This window comes from Parasteatoda tepidariorum, chromosome 10 (genome assembly GCF_043381705.1).
Source record: "Parasteatoda tepidariorum isolate YZ-2023 chromosome 10, CAS_Ptep_4.0, whole genome shotgun sequence".
NCBI lineage: Eukaryota > Metazoa > Arthropoda > Arachnida > Araneae > Theridiidae > Parasteatoda > Parasteatoda tepidariorum.
Window position 1 is genome coordinate 27,925,396 of NC_092213.1, and position 20,848 is coordinate 27,946,243.

General features: G+C 27.3%; 1 protein-coding gene across 1 annotated transcript in view; it reads left to right on the forward strand.

Annotated features, from left to right (window-relative positions):
* The first annotated feature begins 8,677 nt into the window (after positions 1–8,677).
* The window catches only part of LOC122269195 (uncharacterized), a 423,526-nt gene continuing 411,355 nt past the window's right edge, over positions 8,678–20,848 (forward strand). The window contains exon 1 of the mRNA XM_071186412.1: positions 8,678–9,197. Within this exon, the coding sequence (XP_071042513.1) occupies positions 9,131–9,197 (67 nt within the window). The 5' untranslated portion in view covers positions 8,678–9,130. The remainder of the gene's footprint in view (positions 9,198–20,848) is intronic.

The following is a 20,848-nucleotide window of genomic DNA, read 5'->3' on the forward strand; positions in this document are numbered from 1 at the left end:
TGACGACAGCTCTCCTGACCAAACTATTGGGACCATATCTACCGGATTGCGTCTACCCACTTGTTGGGGATCGGAAATCCAAATTCCTCAAAGAAAAATGCACGTTCATTCAGAGAAAGTACTTTTTTGCGTCTTCTTTCGCAACTTAAATTATCGTCTGCACTAAGTTATTAGCATATTTGTGGTCACCCTCTTGAACCATTAAGATTGAGTCTTAGAATGTGAAGATCCAATCATTAGATCAAAAGTTATTCCGGGAGGTCTGTTTATGTTTTGCGCACTGCGCATGCTTTTAAATCTTCTCACAATTCACAATTTCTTTTTTTTTCTTTCTTTTTTTAATATTTGCAACCTAATTTTTATTTTATCATGATAAGTACGAAAATATAATTTAAATATGAGTAACATGTTAATTTGTTTTATTTCTGATTAATAAAAAGAACTTTAAAATACGGAGATGGTAGTTGTTAATGAAACATTTGTTATATTAAACTATTTTTCCTACAGTAGGAAATAGAACATTTATGTTCTCGTTTAGCAGGCATAATAAATCTATATTTGAAATTTGATTATTACTTTTCAACAAGACTTCCAAAATACTTCATATTTTTTACAAGATGATATCATAAAATAGTTTTTAAACTTAGTCAAGACGTCAACAAAATTTTTGAAATTAAAACAAATTTTTAACTATTAAATGGCCAATAAATTGGTTTATAAGAAACTATTTCTAAGACTATCACTGTTGCTAGCCACTCTTAAGTAAGACAATGAAAGAATACGAGGTATCTCTATTAGAAATGGATATATCTATAAATTTCAACAACTTTCTTGTCTTCATTTGTCATTTCTTGTCATCAGATCAGGGTCTTCTTTCTTGTCTACAGAAGACTAAGCAACACAAATAAAAATATCTCTTCCATTATAGAATGAAGACCCTTTCTTCAATGGGTCTGCTATGGACAGGGATTCTGGCAATTGATGGCCGATACATTTGGATTGTCTTCCTTACAGTTCAACTCACCTCTTTCCTAATCTATCTTGTTCATGTCTTTTTCACAAATGGTAGAATGTAGAAAATAACATCTCCAATTTTTTTTGAACAACCCCTCTTTACTTAATGGTCACTCAAAGCTGTCCATTTATAAAACCAAAGAGGCGGAACTGCTTTAACCATTTCAGTTGAGCTACTATTAGACATTTCGGTCTTTGTTGTGATCATGAACTCTTTCCAACAAAAGGTTTCCCAAAAAAGTTTGGAAAAGATCTTGTTCGTAAAGTGAGACAATTTACTCAAATTAGTTCGAAAATAAAGAAAAGAATTAGTTGATGGCATTTATTCCGTGGTTTTATACACGAAACTTGAATTAAAGTTTTATTTATTCTTGCATTCAATTGATGTTAGAAATATTATTAGTAATATGACATGTTTACAGTATTAAAACTTGTTGCTAATTTACAATCGAGATTTATAAAAATCATGATTTTGTCACTTTCTGAAATATCCGTAAAACTTTGTTAGATTATATAAGAAAGTTTATTCAACAAAGCCCTGAGATCCGTAACTATTTCTATGGATTTTTTTTATAAAACGGTATCCTAAATGTGAATAACGCCCTTTTTTCCATAGATTTCTGGGAGCGTCCCGGTCCTTTATATTTATGAATTATTTCAGTAATTAGATGGCCATAAATTTGAATTAGAGAAGGAAGACGGTTATTTTAATTAGAAAACTAAACAATGAAATTATAATTTATAATAAATGCTAATAATATGAATCAATTATATAATAACCATGGTAGGACAGGCTTCGGAACACTGTGAAAAATCCCGGATTAAATTACGGTAAAAAGGAGGTGGTGTCTCTTTTTACCGTAAAATCCATTTTTATCGGAGTATGCTAATGAGCAAAAAATATGCTATACGGTAATTTTTACAGCAATGATTGACTTAAAATCACTGAATCACGGTAATTTAAAAAAAATATATTAAATTACGGCATAATATTTTGCGGAAAAATTAGATTTTGCTGCAAAAGGGATTTTATGGGTACCGTAATTTGATCTGGAATATTTCTCTGTTCACCCTCATGCTCAATTTTAGTCATTTGTGATGATATGATTTCTTTGTTTTGGAGTACTGGGGGAGAAGAAAGGGAATTGGAGCAGTAATACTAGCAAAAACAGGAAAAAATTGTGAAAAGAAATAAAAATTATACTTAATGATTTCTATATTGAATGATTTCTATATTAATGATTTCCATATTGAAGTTGCTCCTTCCCAAAAAGTTCTTTTCTTAAACTAATTGTTTATGCTTTAGAATATTTTATATCTTTGGCTTAGCAGAAGAAATTTAAAGTTAAACTTATCCTAAAATATCATACAAATCTTAAGAATAGAAGTATAGAAAAGGGATAAAAATAGGAGAGCGTCTCCAGGAATCTGTTTAATATGGGGCAAGTGGGGATAATTTACTGAAGAATAAGAAGAAGTGGTGTCGAAGCTGTATAAAATGCAAAACAGAGTAATTAAGGATTTAAAGAAAAATCAGAAGTTATAGAGAAGAATGATTCAAAAATTTCAAATAGAACTAAAGTAACTAAAGGAAATGTTCTTTATCACCTTAGATGCAAACACCATACAAAAGTTAGAAATTGCGAATAGCCAATGATTTCTATACTAATCTGCAAACATTGCTTTATCCAAATTACATTTTTATCCAATTGGTTAATCAAGAGCCTGAGAAGATTCTTTGTAAGTCAAAGAAATCGCGAGGAAAATCATTTATTCTTTTGTATCATGTTTTATGCCCAACTATAACAGACGCTGGAATTCATTAACCTTCTTTCCTGTCTGTATTAGTTACTTCCAAAAGTTTTCCGATATTTTTGCTGCGTTCGAAATATGAATGATGTTTTAGGTAGCTTTCCTTTCTTTGTTAATAAGATTGTTGTGTATTTCATCGGAGCATATATCTGGAAAAAAAGTTTAGACATAGTTATGAGTAATTTAAAAAGTATAAACTTTTTCTTTTCAGATATTTTCTGTTTGTATTATTGAAAAAGTTATCTGATATTTTAAATACGAGAATGGTTTAAACAACTAGCTTTTTTAGTTCAGTTTCTTTGTTAAAAAAGCTGAATATCTATTTTCTAGAACAAATATGCAAGTAGAAAAAATAGTTTAGATACGCATATTAGTGAAACAAAAATAAGAAGATTTAGGAAAACAAATAGTTGTTCTTTTAAACGTTTCGCATTTTTAGATATTTTCTGTTTCTTTTAATGAAGCACTTAAGACTCTCAGACATTTTAGGAATGTGAATGGTTTCAATAGCTACATTTCTTAGCTGTGTTTCTTTGTTAAAAGAGTAACGCATTTCATAGCAACATATGTCTGAAAAATTATTTTTAATGCAAATATTAGTGAAATAAAAAAGAGACATTTTAAAAAGAAAAAAAAAGTGGTTGATCTTTTTTATGTTTTCTAGTTTTAGAATTTTATTGTCTGTATTTAATTACTAACAACGGTATTTGTAATGTGAAAGATTTTAGAAGCTGTTATAGACAAGTTTTTTGTTAATGAATACATTATATATTTTATAGAAACAGGTATCGCGAAAAAAAAATTGCATATTTGTTAGCAAAATAAAAAGAATTTTAAATTTAAAATATGAGCTAATTAATCTTATCTATAATAATACAGTGAGAGGGGTGGCTCAGAGGATGGCGAGCTCGTTTTCGAATGGGGTGACCCAGAGTCGAATTTTAGCGATGACTGGTCGATATGGATTCTGCACCCGGCCCGCATGAACCACAGTGCTGACGTAAAATATACCCAATGGTAAATAGATGATGGATCTGAATTCTCTTGATGTCAGGCTTACCGTGAGAGGTTTTCGTAGTTTTCCTCTCCATATTTCACGAATGCTGGTTAATTCCATAAAAAAGTCCTCCACAAAGGAATGATTGAATGATTGATAAAAGAATTTCTTTTTTTTAATTACCGTCGCTGTACAGTCGACCCTATTTTATGGGTTTACGACTACTAATGTTTAACTCCGTAGCCTTGTAATTTTGAACCCAATCCAGAAGACAAGGCAACTCCTGGATCGAGTATTGAGGGAAATTTGCCTTCGTGGAGGATTTTTTGATGGAGCTAACCCGCATTTACGTTACATGGAGAGGAAGACCACGAGAACCTCACACGGTTAGCCTGACGGCAAGGGACTATAACCCTTATTCCGTCTACCACAGAGGATATTTCACATCAGCACTGTCGTCGGTGCAAGCCGGATGCGGAATTCGTATCGACTGGGATTCGAACCCGGCTCACCGATTTGGAAGGCAATCGCTCCATCCCCTGAGCTATCGCAGCTCAAGGAGTTCCTCTGTCTTCTAGGTTGGGTTCATATTTACAAGGCTAAGGAGTCGGGCATTGATATCTGGTAACTAAAAAAATGGGTCTGCTTCTCAAATCCAGTAACAAAATAAAACAAAATATAATAATACATTCCATCTATAGAATTTTCTTTTATGATTGTGCTTTTCTAGAAATTTCTTTTTTCGATAATAGTTTATTATTGCTCAATAAAGGTGTAATATAATAATCTTTTTAATAACAAGTTATTTACATTTGCTTTTATTAAAAATAATAAAATGGAAAACAAAAAAAAATGTTGAGGCATATAGTTACAGATTACAAACAGGTTCGAATTTAGTAATTATATTGATAATAGTTTTTAATTACCAGTTTGCAAATTGATTAAAGTATGCACTTTGTTTTCGTACTTGTCCTTACATACTTATCTTACAATTATTCAGAAAACATTAAATAAAGAAACAAAGGAGAACAATTATAAATAAATACTATAGGTTGAAAATACCATGAAGAAAAATTACAAACCTAGAAGTTAGCTCTCTTTAAATAACAGCTAAAATTAAAATTTCAATCAACATAATGACAAACTGAGCAGATTAAGGCCTTAGTGAATTTGTTTTGAAAATTATGCATCGACTATATTGTATTAAGTTAATGCCTTGATTTCCACAAGCTTTCAACTGGCGAAATTGTAAAGAACCTTTAACTGCTATACATATTTTGATCGAATGCAGTAAAGTTAAAAACCAGAGACTGCGTCATTTTTATACCTTCAATCCGTCATTGTTTTCACTAATTGGAGATGATACTCACTCTAACATTTTCTCTTACCTTAAGGATATTGGCATTTATACATCTATCTAGTTTATACACTAAAACAGAATTGTGAACCTGGCTGTGGAATATCTGCCTAGTTGGAGGCGCGATATAGCCAAGACTGGCTCTTGCGCCAAAAACACAAACGACTCTAGCTAATTTAGCTGATTTTTTAAAGACAGATTTTTGGGTCATAAATCATGTATAAAATTTGTTTTGATTACATAGGGGAACAATTTCTGTTGCATTTTGTGTTGCAGGTTATTTTTAATATAATAATGGGGTCGCTTAAGCATTGCGACAAACTTTATGGGGAGTTAAGACTCATCTCTGGATTAAAATTGCATAGAAAGCTATGTCTGGAAATGTCATCGTATGCGGCTAAAAGCACATCCCCTATTATGATCAGCTCAGATGCATACAGATAAATAGTTCTTAATAAGAAAGCACCCTCGTGGCATACGAAAACATTTCCGGACATGGATTCCTAAGAAAATTTAATCTAGATGAAACACTAGAAGATTATCGCAAAAGTTACGCGTTCACCTGTTAAATATAACGTTTTTATATTTGCATGTTTCGACAAAAAATAGAATAATAATATCATTTGAAGAAATCTGCATCTTTAGGAGCAAAACTGATTTCAAATTTGAAATCCCCACACCCGAATTAGACATGATCAAGTATTTTTATAAATTCATTAAGAAATTTGTTGCTCTGTGTTATTTTAAAGTATTTACTAAGTTGCAAATTAAGTGACAAAAAGATATGAAGAATACGTTGCTTAGTTTAATAAAATGTTGCTTTAAATTAAGACCTTTTTTCCTAATTAAAAACTTTAACACTTTTGTAATAAATATTTAAATTTAAAAGTTTAAACTATAGTGCCGGTATTTTTAAAAAAAGCAGGTACTTTTAAGCCTTAATATCCATTTTTGCTTTCAAGTTTTACCAAACAAAGATTCTGTAAACCGCAATTTTTACAGTAGTATTTACTATAAGATCACTGCTTAAATTTTACTGTAAAGATAGATTTAACTGTAAAATGGATTTTACAAATGATGTGCGTAAAGTTTGAGTATTTTTTAACGTAAATTGATCCAAAGCTGCTTGCAATGTTGCCGTTGCATCGAGCATCGACTATGGTATTTAATAACCAAACAGAGATAACTATATATATTAAAAAAATTCAGCTTGATTTGCGAGTTGTTCGAACTGTCCTCTTAAGTTCTTTAGTTTAAAAATAGTCCCTTTCATACGAAATTACAAATTAGCAAGATTTTATATAACTAAGCTATAACTAAGCTCTTCAAGATTCACAAGCTATAACTAATGAAAAGAACAAAAAATATGTACGAAAAAATAACTTGTTGCATTTATTTCTATTGTAAGATAATAAAAATAACTTTTAAGAAAAATAATCTCGTTACCAGCTCCAAAAATAATGAGAGAGAAAGTTCTTAAATTCTTTAGTTTAAAAAGAGTCAATTTCATAAGAAATTACAAATTAACAAGATTTTATATGAAAAGAAAAAAAAATTATGCCCAAAAAAATAAGTTGTTACATTTATTTCTATTGTAAGATAATAAAAATAACTTATGAGAAAAATACTCTCGTTACCAACGCCACAAATAATGAGAGAGAAAATTAAGTTCTTTAGTTTAGAAAGAGTTCATTTCATAAGAAATTACAAATTAACAAGGTTTTATATGAAAAGGAAAAAAATATGCACGGAAAAATAACTTGTTACATTTATTTCTATTGTAAGATAATGGAAATAACTTATAAGAAAAATACTCTCGTTATCAGCACCAAAAATAATGAAAGAGAAAGTTCTTAAGTTCTTTAATTTAGAAAGAGTCCATTTCATAAGAAATTACAAATTAACAAGATTTTAAATGAAAAGAAAAAAATAATGCACGAAAAAATAACTTGTTACATTTATTTCTATTGTAAGATAATAAAAATAACTCATAAGAAAAATACTCTCGTTACCAGCGCCAAAAATAATGAGAGAAAAAACAAGAATTCAGAAGATGCCAACAGATAGTTTTTTTTTCTGTTTGAAATAATCAAGAAGAAAGTTTCTTAGAAGGAACAAAAGTCTTGATCAATCATCTAATCAAGATCAGCAGATCCAGATCAGCTTTTTTCTACGTCAAGTAAATCGTCAGAAAGATCGTCCATCCTTATGCTATTACACTTAGCACAACCCCGGTAGAATACCTAAAGAATTAATTCACTTCCTTCTAATCAATATTGGTTATCACACTCCGATATATTACACACGAAGTAATTGTAGGAAGAAAGGAAAAAAACTTATCATTTCCCATTGCTCTGAGAAAAAAGTATGGTTAAAACTACCTGAATATGGTAAAATTCACCGTATTTCTAGCTCTATGTCTACACCAAAATTCTCGGTACTTTTTACTGAAGCTCTTTGGTGAAACTTAACATTAAATATGGTTTTATAAAGTATAGTAAAATTGGTAATTTTATCATGATACCTTAGAGACATAAAACCATTCATAAGGTTAAATTTCTTTTTCAGTTTGTATTTTGTACGAAATATATAGTAATGAGGACTACAGCTTTAAAAACCAAAATTTCCGTTAAACCGTTAGAATATGAACGAAGAAATTACTAAATAAATACCATATTTATCTATTTATTTTCATGTTTGTTTATTCTTTTTTATGTGTTTTACCAGAAATATTAGTACAATATAGTACAGTACGATACTGTTCACCGTGTGGTAAGTAATCCGGTTAAATAATTTCTGAGATAATTTTTGAATGATGGATTGTTATTATATCTTTTTTACGTTTTTAAACTGATATTTAAAATTGCATAAACTAAGACTATCCAATTGATTTTTTTTTCTATTATGAAAATTCAAGTTTAAACCATATTTGTTTTACATGCTAAATCCCCAAATAGTAGCCACTTTTTGTTTTTTTGCGAAAATCATTTATGAGTAAAAGAAGTATTTATTAACAAAAACATAGCACATTACATAGCGAAACATGTTCTATATATTTTTTCTTAAAAAATAAATACACAAATAAAATTTATAAAATATTCATATGTTAGAGATCTAATCTTTAATCAATTTTGTCTCAGAAAACATTTAACAAAAGTCATAATGCATCAAATAGTTTGAAGCTTCCAAATTTTTTGACTTAATTCCATTTTCTCTACATAAGGTAACCTCAAAGTTTCAATATTTTGCTTAAAAATATTGAAACTTTTTTCTTGGAAAATAAATACACAAATAAAATTTATAAAATATTCAAATGTTAGAAATAGATTTAATCTTGAATCAATTTTGTCTCAGAAAACATTTAACAAAAGTTATGAAACATCAAGCAGTTTGAAACTTCCAAACTTTTTGACTTAATTCCATTTTCTCTACAAAAGGTAACCTCGAAGTTTCAATATTTTGCTTAAAACCACTAGATGGCGCTACTTTTTGATGTATTTTCCTCCTTCTTCCTCCGATTACTTCAATGGGTAGCAATTTCTTCCGTAACGTAACTTACCGAGCGGTTTAACTTTCCAGTCGCATTTCAGACTGGAATGAGATTGGAACGTGCATGAGAGTTACCCACTCAAAAGTTTAAAAGACTTCTTCATCTTCTTTTTTCTTTGAGACTGCAAGAGACATAAGAACGAAATTCTAACTCTTAATGATATTTAAAATTTCCTTTTATAAGGAAAATAACTTGCTTATATTTAATTTTAGAATTTTCATGAAACTGTCACAGAATGCATACATAGTTTCACATAGTTACGTACACAAAGTAAATATGCGAGAGAATAATCCATAATTGCATTGAAGTCAAGGCTTTGAAAAAGTTGTGAAAGTGGATTTTTTTTCTAAATGTGTTGAGAAAATATCGTTTGAGGAAACTTATAGACAAACCATTAAATATGGAGAGTAACTGGATTATTAAATATTATTGGATATTTCTAATATTTGGATTAGGATTCGCAAAAGGTAGGAGTTATTAAAAATTTAAAATATATTGTGAAGATATATTTTTTCTGATACTTTACAGTCTCGTGATGTCACAAATAGCGTCGTGTGAAAGCAACGCAACTTGACGAAATGTCCGAACTTATTTTGGCTCACTGGGTATTTGTACTTCTCAATTTCAACCAAGATGACAACACTGCTGTTTTCTCCATATGGTTTTTTTATGTTCATAAGTCTCTTTTACATGTTCTTATTTGAAGTTTTCTACTTTTTTGAGATCGCAATAGATATAAGAAAGAAAGAAAAACCTTTAATGGTTTTTAAAATTTTCTATAATGACGAACTGTTTATTTAAAATTAGTTACTTAAGTGAATTTTCATGAAATATTCATTAAATACACACAAAGTTATTAAGGTATTAAGGAGGTGTTATATGAGCCTTTAGTTGTATTATAAGTGAGAGATTAATACGTAATTTAATTTAAACTGATTTTGAGTAGAGGGTATTTTTGTATTAATGCGTTGTTAAAAACTTATTATTTTAGAATTTATTTTGTATTAATGCGTTGTTAAAAACTAATTATTTTAGATAATTTACAGAGTCACAAGATTATTGAATACTAATACATAGTTTGGTAAAAATTAAGATTATAAAAGGTAAAATAAATTACAAATCCACAATTTCTCCGTGAATAAATTTTTTAACAAATTCACCATTATATCATGAAATTACAACTGCCTGAATGTAACACAATTTTATTTAACAACCTGTTTTTATGGTTTGTTTCTTTTCTTTCTTTAATTTTAAATTATCTAATCATGTTATTCTTTTGACTAAACTTTTGTAGCATTTGCACTTAATTTCAAATAGATGGACCTTGCCTGATAACTTTTTTCAAAATCATTTCCTTCGAAGTAGAAAGAAAGGGTTTTTTGTTTTAGAATTTTCTAACGTGAATATATATTTATTTATTTATTACATTTCATGATGAAATATTGAAAAGATTGGAAAAATATTTCCTTTTTTTTATAATTGATTATGTAAATTCAAACAAAAAATATTTCATTTAAAATAGAATTAAATTAAATCTAAATTAAATAAAAAATAAAGAGGTGAATTAAATAAAAAAAATACAAACATTAAATGTTATTCAAAAGACGAAGGATTACCTTAAAATAAATAAAAATCAAGATTCACAATGTGTTTGTAAAATAGAAAACAAATTGCAAATGCATGGTTCGTAATCCTCATGATTTGAAGAAGATGTGTTAGATAATTAGTGCAGATGATAAAGCAAATTACGAACGCAAGTCAAAAAAATCTATTTCTCCAAATAACGGTACTAGTTTTTTTCCCGAACTTTGACTTTTTATCCTTATGGTGGATAGCTTCAAACTTGAAGCTTTTTCGCTTCTACAGAATTTATTGCGCGAATGAAAACTCATTTGTTGCGATTTAAAACGATATTTTAAGTAAACGTAAATTTTAACAAAAATGTTTTATTTTTGAGTTTGTATTTGTTTTAAGTTGTGTTTTGTTTATTCAATTTAATCATTTAAACTACGAGGCATAGCAGCTTGACACTTTCTTAATCTTTATAATATAAAATTAAAATCGGAATTCAGAATGGAATTGACGAACGAATAATAAAGAAAATGTACTATATATAATATAATATATATAATATAATATATAAACTATTCATTAATATTTTTTTCGTTCACTGGAGATGCTGGTTTTCAAAATCAGTTCATAACACATTCAGTAGAAAATGAAAAATTGAGAAATATTTAAGTTATTCATTTAATAATTTTTTCCGCTGATATGGTAATAGTTTACTAGAAATTCTGGTTTTCAAAATTAGTTCATAACATCACACATTAAGTAAAAAATGAAAAATTGAGAAATGATTTAATCGCATAAATGGTTTTAATGCCATGCTCTAAAATATCGTGATCACCAAATTTACCAAATTTTATTTCACGTATCGAAACTTCAACAAATTTATTAAATTTTATCACACATTATAAAACCATATTTAATTGTTAATCAAAATCGTTACCAAAGTGCTTCGGTACAAATTACTGAGCTTTCTGATGTTTCCATGTAGACAAAAATGCGGTAAATTTTACATATTATAGTAGCTTTCTCCATTTCATATGTCTTAAAAATTCCTAAAATGCTACATTTATCGAATTCCATACACTTATGAAAAATTTTTAAATATTCTGCATATGAAGCTTAAATTCAATTACATATTTTTAGAATGGGAATCATTTTGCAAGGCAGACAAAGAGAAAAAAAATAAACTTAACATATTATTTTTATGAGATGAAATTGTGCTCAATATTGATCAATACGTTGGGTGCTGGCTCGTAACTGGAATGTAAAAAATTAAAAGTTTTTATACCTCAACATGATAATAATATAAGAAAACGTTTGCATGATCAATTTAAAATTTTTATGCTTTTCGTTATTTAATTTTTAAATTGTAATTTTATTTACACGGAATAACTTAGTAGGTTTAAGATAGCTTAATTTATCTATTAATGTTATCTTGTAATTTCCTCTACGTTTACAATTTTGAGTAATATATTTGTGTTCGTTAAAGAGTTAAGGAATTCAACAGGAAGCACCAACACTTTGAAATATATGTGCCCGTAATATCAAAATTATCTCTACTCATGCAAGGAATACGTTTGCTAAACGGTTTTAATGGTTGTATAGAATTTAAACGCTAAATTCCCGCCACATATTATACGGATTGTGCCTTGTTTTAGTAAGGAATATTATATTAAAATGTAAATTGAATGAACTTAACTTGTTATTCATTAGTATTTCATTAAATATAGATAAAGAAGTAGTAATTATTTGGATGTTTTATTTTCTCCCTGATTAATAATTTATGAACTTTTGATCTAATGATCGGATCTTCACATTCTAGAACTCATTCTTAATTATTGGAAGAGGTGATCTGAAATATACTAGTTTGTCATTGCAGATGATATTCTACGTTACAAAATCAGACAAAAAAACGTATTTTCTCTGAATAAACAGATTTCTTTACTACGGATTCAGATTTCTAACCCCCAAAATTTTGGGAATTGCCGCAATCTGGGAAATATGATTCGCATAGTTTGATCAGAAGAGTGATCCAAAGCTTGGCCCCCTTAATGTTAATTTTATTTTTTGCGTATTTCGCCTTAACTCGGGAAATTTTTAAACGAATTGAAAAATGTTTGCACATAACTATAAAAATTCGTTTAATTATTTTCAAAGATAATTCCATGAAATATATAACTTCAGTAAATATTTATTATTTTTTTATTATTTTATTTAATAATGATCGAAAAAATTTGAATTGCAAGGTATACAATGTATTACCTCATTTTAAAGTATGTAATATTAAATGACAAAATAAAATTTTTTAACAAAATCGGATAAATAGTTCCTGATAAATCAAATTTTAGAAACATTTTATTTTTGAAATTCAATTTTTCTTGAATTAATCGTCTTATTTCTGTCAAATTTTGTATTTGGTAATGCAAAATTATGTCCCATTAATTGATGCAAAAAATTCTTTACCTTGATATGAATTTACGACCTCTATACTTCTATTTTTAGAATTCGGGTCAGTTCGGATGCGTAACAGTTAAGCTACTTATTTAGTTTACTTTTGTCCAGGCATTTGTGCATTAGAAAATACACATTTTTTAATAGTTTAAAGGTTGGTAGATGTTAACTCATATTTAACATAGAAAAGAAACAATTACCTGTCAAGAAACAAAGCCAACAAGTGCTTACTAAATAAAATAGAGGATATCAAACTGATTTTTGATTCATCTCAAATTGTACCAACACTCTTTAAGTAACCAACTTTTGCCTAAAATTACTAAATTTTATCACATTTACTACCAAGCAACATGGTAATAAAATCCATATTTCATTGTTAATTTCACAAAGGTTTAATACCAAAGAACAATAAAAAATATATTTCCAATAAATCATTATCATATGAAAGGAGATATTACCAAATTAATGATATTTACCAAATTAAAGGAATATCGTCTTAGTTTTTAATACTAGATACTTGCTATTCTCTTTCTTTTTTACCAAAAATGCCATTATCATACAGTACAGTAATTTTACAAAAACTTCTTTTTGCTCCTTGTAAGTGTTAATCAGTAAACTAAGCAGAGGCAAATTTTTCCAGAGGGTATTAAAACATAATGGTAAGTTTTTGAAATACTTCCAAGACATAAATGGGACTTTTTACACTGCGTTGGAACTTATAAAAGAATATTTTAAATTAAATTTAAAAAAAGTACTTTTTTCCAATGCAAAAAATGCAATTCAGACAACTAACGAGCTTTTAAACTTGAGATTACATTATAATGAGAGTAACTTACAGCAGTTAACACTCAATTTTGGCATTTTATCGGTTCAAGCTAATCCAATCAGCTGTACTAAATTAATGTCATTATACATGACTCGAGAAACTCAAGCAAAAAATCCTAATTATTCGTTTTCTAATCTCTTCTTCGTCAAACAGGAAAAACCTATTACAACGAGATATTAAATCCAAATTAAGGATCTTTATACTGACAGATTTTTTAAACAAAATAAGGTTTCAATTGGTAAAAAAAAAAAAGAAAAAATTAAAAAAATGCTGAAAATAGCTGAATTGGGAAATAGGATTGTTTAAATCTGGGTATTCTCTTCATTAAGTAACTTTTTGTAATATCAGGATTGTTCTGAAATATTAAACAACTATTTTAAATTTTAAATAAATATAAAGCATTGTCGTCATTAAAATAAAACTTAAAACTTTAGTATTTATATGACTTTTTAAATAGCGAAATAACAATTTAATAAATTCACATTATTTGAAGATTAGTAGTTAAAAATCAGTATTTATACTTTTGTTAAAAGTGAGAAGAAGAAAAATTTATAAGTTACGTAGTTATCTTGATAAAGCAATTTTGAAGTGTAATAAATTTTGAGATTTTTATTAAGAACTGCTTAATGCTAAGCTCCTGAACTATCACCGATGAATGCTCTCCAGAAGTTTCAAGCGTTTATTTTAATCGTGGATAACTCTCTATGAAACTAATTTAACAACTTTAATAAAAACTGCTGAATGCTAAACTATCCCTGATTATTGGTCTCTAAAAACATTTTAAGCAATTATTTTCGACGTGTAATAGTACAGAAAAAGTACAGAAGTACGTTTAATTAATTTATACGGAAAGTTTTTAAATGTTAATCATATAAATATTGGGGTGACATAGCTGATCTCCAGTCTTAATTAAATAGATAACGATTTTTATGTTCTGAGAAAAGAAATTGGTAAAATTACTGCATTGTATAATAATGACATATCTGGTAAAAAAATAATATTTCTGGTTAATAGAATTATAACATACTGTATTTAAACCCTTTAGTAGGTAATTTTTCTATCCATATGTAAGTGGTTTATAATCAATTCTGGTTTTCAAAATTATAGTTCTTATAACCACGCATTTAGGGAACAAATAGAAACAACTGAAAAGTAAATTTAATCGAACAAATGTTGTTACACCATGTTCGAAGGTATAGGATACAATTCACAAATTTTACTACATTTTTGAAATTTTATAACGGTAGATAAATACTAAATAGATAAATACTAAAAATAGATGTTATATAGATAGATAAATACTTCCTTTTCTTTAGAAACTGAACCTTTAAAATCTAATGGAAAAAAGTAATAGAATAGTAATCTAAATTTCAAAACCACTGCATATTTCATTAGATGAAAAATGCAGTAAGAAAACTTCCACCGTTTATTCTGAGCGTGCGTCAATTTAATTTATATTTTTCCTTTTCGATTCATGATTTATGGTATATTCTGGTTTTCAAAATTATAGTTCTTATAAACACATATTAAGGGGAAAAAACTGAAAAGTAAATTTGATCGAATAAATGTTTTTATGTAGAATAGCAGGATAAATTAACAAATTTTGCTACATTTTTAAAATTTTATATCGATTGATAAATACTAAAAATATACGTTATATAGATTGATAAATACCTCCTTTTCTTTAGAAACTGAACCTTTAAAATCTATGGAAAGAAAGTTATAGAATAGCAATCTAAATTTCAAAACCACCGCAGATATCATTCGATGAAAAGTGTAGTAAGAAAACCTCCATCATTTATTCTGAGAGTGCAAGTCAATTTAATTTATATTTTTCCTTGTCAATTCAAGATTTATAGTATATTCTAGTTTTCAAAACTATGGTTCTTATAACCACATATTAAGGATAAAAGAAAAAGAAAAACTGAAAAGTAAGTTTGATCGAATGAATGTTTTTATGCCATATTCTAAGGTATCAGGATTAATTAACAAATTTTACTACATTTTTAAAATTTTATATCGATAAATAAATATTAAAATAGATGTTGTATAGATTGATAAATACTTCATTTTCTTTAGAAACTGTACCTTCAAAATCTAAGGAAAAAAAGATATAGAATAGCAATCTGAAATTCAAAACCACTGCAGATTTCATTAGATGAAAAATGCAGTAGGAAAACCTCCACGATTTATTCTGAGCGTGCAAGTCAATTTAATTTATATTTTTTCCCTTTCGATTCATGCATAAAATATTCTCTGAGAATAAGAGTTTAGAAGGTCAGTCACGTTCGTACCACCTAATATTGTTTCTGAAAATACAAATCAACAATCTTGTTTACTAGTTTGTGGTTTTAAATCTCTTTATCTTTTGAATTTCCGTGATTTACTTCAACAAAATCTAAGAAAAGATCAATACTGCTGATGTAAAATTAATCTTAAGTAGTATTTTTAAAGAAGAAGAATTAAATTTAATGTATCAAAATAAAAATTAAGAATCTTCTTTTAAAGCTAATTTGAAATTACTTGTCTCTTTATCTGCAAAATTTCTGGAATCAAGTTTAACTATATCTAGGAAAAATATGAAAATTCTGATGCAATAGTAATATTAAGTATTTTGAAAAAAAAATGTTAAAATAATAAATGTAAATAAAAATTAAGAATATTTTTTGCTGTTTATTTAAAATTACTTGCTTCTTGCTTTCGAAATTTTTGTGATTTTATTTAGATAAATCTGAAATGAAAATAAAATTGAACTGACATTATATTGATTTTAAGTATTTTGGATAAAATCGTGACATATGAAAAAAAAACAAAGGACATTCTTTCTAGTTTACATGAAATCACTTATCTCTTTATTTTTCGAATTTCTATGATATTTAAGGAAATGCAGATGCAATAATGCTGACGAAATATTAATATTAATTATGTTTAAATTAAAATTAGAGAAAATTTTTTAAATTATCTTTTTGTAATTTTAACTTTATTGAAAGTTTTTTTAAATATAATAAAGTAGTTATCGAATTCCAATGTCGCGAAAATTTTAACCAATCGTCAAACAAGCAAAAGTGTTTCTTTTTGGTAAAAATCCGTTTTATGATTTATTTAATGGATACATGGATGGTTAGACTTTTTTTTAATAAAATTCTATTGCTAAGTAGATATTATTTGGTAGTTCCTTTAATTACTTCGTATTAAGGAAATAAAGTAGTATTACAAAATTTCTTTAATTACTTCATATTTTATACTTCTGTTATGCTGACTTTATCTTTTCATGGCATCAAATATAAATAAAGATAGACTGATCTATTCAAGAGAGTGACTAAATATTCGCAACTACCACTACTCGTTAAAAGCTATTGATAATATTATTATTAGCCTTTTTGTAATATAAATGCTATAATATAGAATTAATAGGTTTTGTTACACATAAATGATCACATGACACAGAAGTTCATTCAAATTGTTCCTCTAACTATGGCATCAAATTTAAATAAAGATATACTGATCTATTGACCATTTAAGTAATCTATTGGCCATTTAAGTAATCTATTGGCCATTTAAGTAATCTATTGAAGACTAAATATCTTACTGACTGACTATTCAAGTAATCTATTGAAGACTAAATATCTGACTGATCTACTCATAACTAAATATCTGACTGATCATTTCAAGACTAAATATCTGACTGGCCTATTCAAGACTAAACATCTGCAACTGCTATTACTCATCAAAGGCTATTTATAATATAAATGCTATCTTACAGAATTTTATAGGTTTTGTTGCACACAAACGATCACACGACACAGAAGTCCATTTAAATTGCTCCGCTAACTATGAGTTCTTTTTCAACAAAATTCCTTTAATTACTTCGTATTTTACACTTTAGTACTGCTATCTTTATATTTTTATGGCATCAAATTTAAATAAAGATAGACTAATCTATTCAAGTAATCTATTGAAGACTAAATATCTTATTGACTGACTTTTCAAGTAATCTATTGAAGACCAAATATCTTATTGACTGACTTTGCAAGTAATCTATTGAAGACTAAATATCTGACTGATCTATTCAAGACTAAATATCTGACAGTTCATTTCAAGACTAAATATCTGACTGATCTATTCAAGACTAAACATCTGCAACTGCTACTACTCATCAAAGGCTATTTATAATATAAATGCTATCCTACAGAATTTTATAGGTTTTGTCGCACACAAACGATCACACGACACAGAAGTCCATTTAAATTGCTCCGCTAACTATGAGTTCTTTTTCAACAAAATTCCTTTAATTACTTCGTATTTTACAATTTAGTACTGCTATCTTTATCTTTTTATGGCATCAAATTTAAATAAAGATAGACTGATCTATTCAAGTGAGTTTCTAAAATTCCGCTCCTACCACCACTCGTTAAAGTTACAAAATATGCATTAACGCTCATTGTCTTCCAAACCGCCTCTTTTAATGACCGTTACAAGCAAATGAAGAAACTTTTGGTTTCTAAAGCGGCCTCTTTAATTGGAGAATACTTAGAATTCTGCCTTTTCATTATCAGGAAGCACGTCTTGAAGCTGAGAGACAGTTCGTAATTTCTAATGTAAATTGCTTAAATTGAAATAAATTAAAGAATGAAAGAGAGATAATGATATCCCTTTGAAGGAAGACCGTGTTAAGCAAATTAACAAAATTTTGTATACTTGACAGATATATTTAAAATCTAACATCTTCAGTGGGCGACATAATCTAGAATTAAATTCTGATTTAATTATTTATAACTTTTAATTTTTAATTTAAATTGTAAACTTTGATAATATTTCAAGATAGATAATGATATTATCTTAAAGAGAAATTTGTCAAGAAACTTAACGAATTTTCTTTCCTTATGGAACAATTATAAAGATAACAGTAAATTACACAATTCAGAAAAAAATTCTGACCCAGTAAATGAAATAAACAACACTTTTAATTTAAACTGTGGAAATTAAATAATTTTCAAGATAGATTCTGATATTCCCTTGAAGATGAATATGTTTAGAACTATTTTGAGTTTTCTTTACTTAATGCACCATTTATAAAGATAACATTACGTGACAATATTTAGAATCATATTTTGACTCATTTAATTTGAGAAAGAAAACACTTTATCACTATTTTAAACTTTAAAAATTAAAATAATTTCAAGGCAGGTAGTGATATTCCCTGGAAGAGAAATTTTATAAGAAAATCAACACAATTTCTTTACTTTTTAGACAATTTATAAAGACAGCAGTAAGAGACGAAATCTATAATTAAATTCTGATCTAAATAAAATCTTTGGAAGAAGACATTGTTAAGTATTTTAACATAATTTAGTAAATTAGACAGTTGTAAAGTTTGATATCCTCAGTAATTGATAAAGTTTGGAAATCAAATTCTAACCCGAAACGACTTTATAAAAAAAGTACGTTAATTGAATTATCACAATTTCGCATGCTTGGCACTTATATTTAAGATATAACATAGTCAGTAAGTGAGAAAATTCACATATGCTTAATTTTTGAAAAAACTTAATTTTTTAACTTAAACTTAAACTTAAATTTTTGAAAAAATATTAAAGAATTAATACAATTTTGCAAACTTAACAGCTGTATTTAAAGTTGAATAACAGTTTATAAAAATGTCGCATATAAAAATGTCATGAATAAATAAGATTGATCAAATCTATTTAAAGTTTACAAATTTATAAAATTTAGAATTAAATTCTATCCCAGTTAAAATGTTTTATATAGAACTTGTTGAATAAATTAAAAGATCTAAGTAAACCTGAGAATTTCATCTGAAATCTAAAATACTCAATAAGGAAAAAAATTTTTTACTAAGCTCTCACAAATTTTATGTCAATTTATTAATATTGTTATTTTCTTAAATTTAACAATAAAATTAAAAAAATTTATTCTGTAGAAAAATTTTTCTTTATGCTGAACTGCAAAATCGAGTTTTGTAGCTACATAGCATTATATTTGAAAAATTAATACTCACTACTTAAAGGTGTAAGGCTAAAAAAAATATTCACATTTAAGCACAGTTCTTCCAATATGCACTATATATATATATATATATATACATATACATATATATACATAAACAAACTGTTAAATTATTATTACTATTTACAGTTTCTGAAAAAATTATGCACGAAGACAAAAATTCTGGTCTTCAAAATTATAGTTCCTTCTATCATACTACAGTAAAGAAATACTTAACTGAAAAGTAAGTTTTACCGAATAAATTGTTTTTATACTATGCTCTAAAGAGCCATGATAAAATTTAAAAATTTTACCACATTTATCAAATTTATCACGTATTAAAAACTATAGTTTATAGTTAATTTTACCAAAATCAATACTGAAGCACTTCGTTAAAAATTACCGAGCTTTCCGTTGCTCCCATAGATCTAGATACAAATGTAAATTTTAACGTATTCTATTAGTTTTGATAATATTTTTCTCAGTTTATTTATTTATCAAAGTAGTATTTCTCCTTAATAAAAGGAAAACTCTGATATCTTAAAGAAAATCTTTGACAAAAAAGTATCTTTCTACTATGTATTAATTCCAAATCGAATGCATTCCCAAAATGATACTTACGAATATACTACCACTGAAGTATTACATATGTAAATAATGTTAGAGATTTTTAAAATAAAATATTTCTCTAAGCCCTGTAAATTCAATTTTTTACACGAACTACACATTTTAAAAATTAAATTATAACTTAAATCCTAAAATATGTCTAAGTGTTAAAAAGAAAAAAAAAGGCTATTGCATTAATTTACTTTTCCTTTCAACAATTTATTCCATAAAATTCTTCCTTCTCAGCAGTTATTTTTCCAAAGCAAATTTCATATGATTTGGCTAAATCCTATACATTTCGCTTTCATAAGCGTTTTTTATTCACTGATTTATTTATTTTTTTCGCATCGAAAACATATCGCTTTTCCAGAACCAAATCAAGCAATTTTCTCCAAAGAAACATAAATAGTTTGCATATTTTGAAAAGAAGGATTTAGTTTAAGTGCTGCTTCGAAAGCGTTTGAATATTTTAAACTCATTTTTAAAATGAAAAATCTTTTCTTGGAAAAATGGCATCCTTGGCTTCTTTCCTTTAATTTTTCCCCTAACTGCTCTTGAATGTAAATCATTTATTTAAAAAAAGGGAAACTTTCGGTACTCGTTTTGCTTTCGCTCATTTATTCCATTTCATAGGAATATATCCCAACATACATTTCAAAA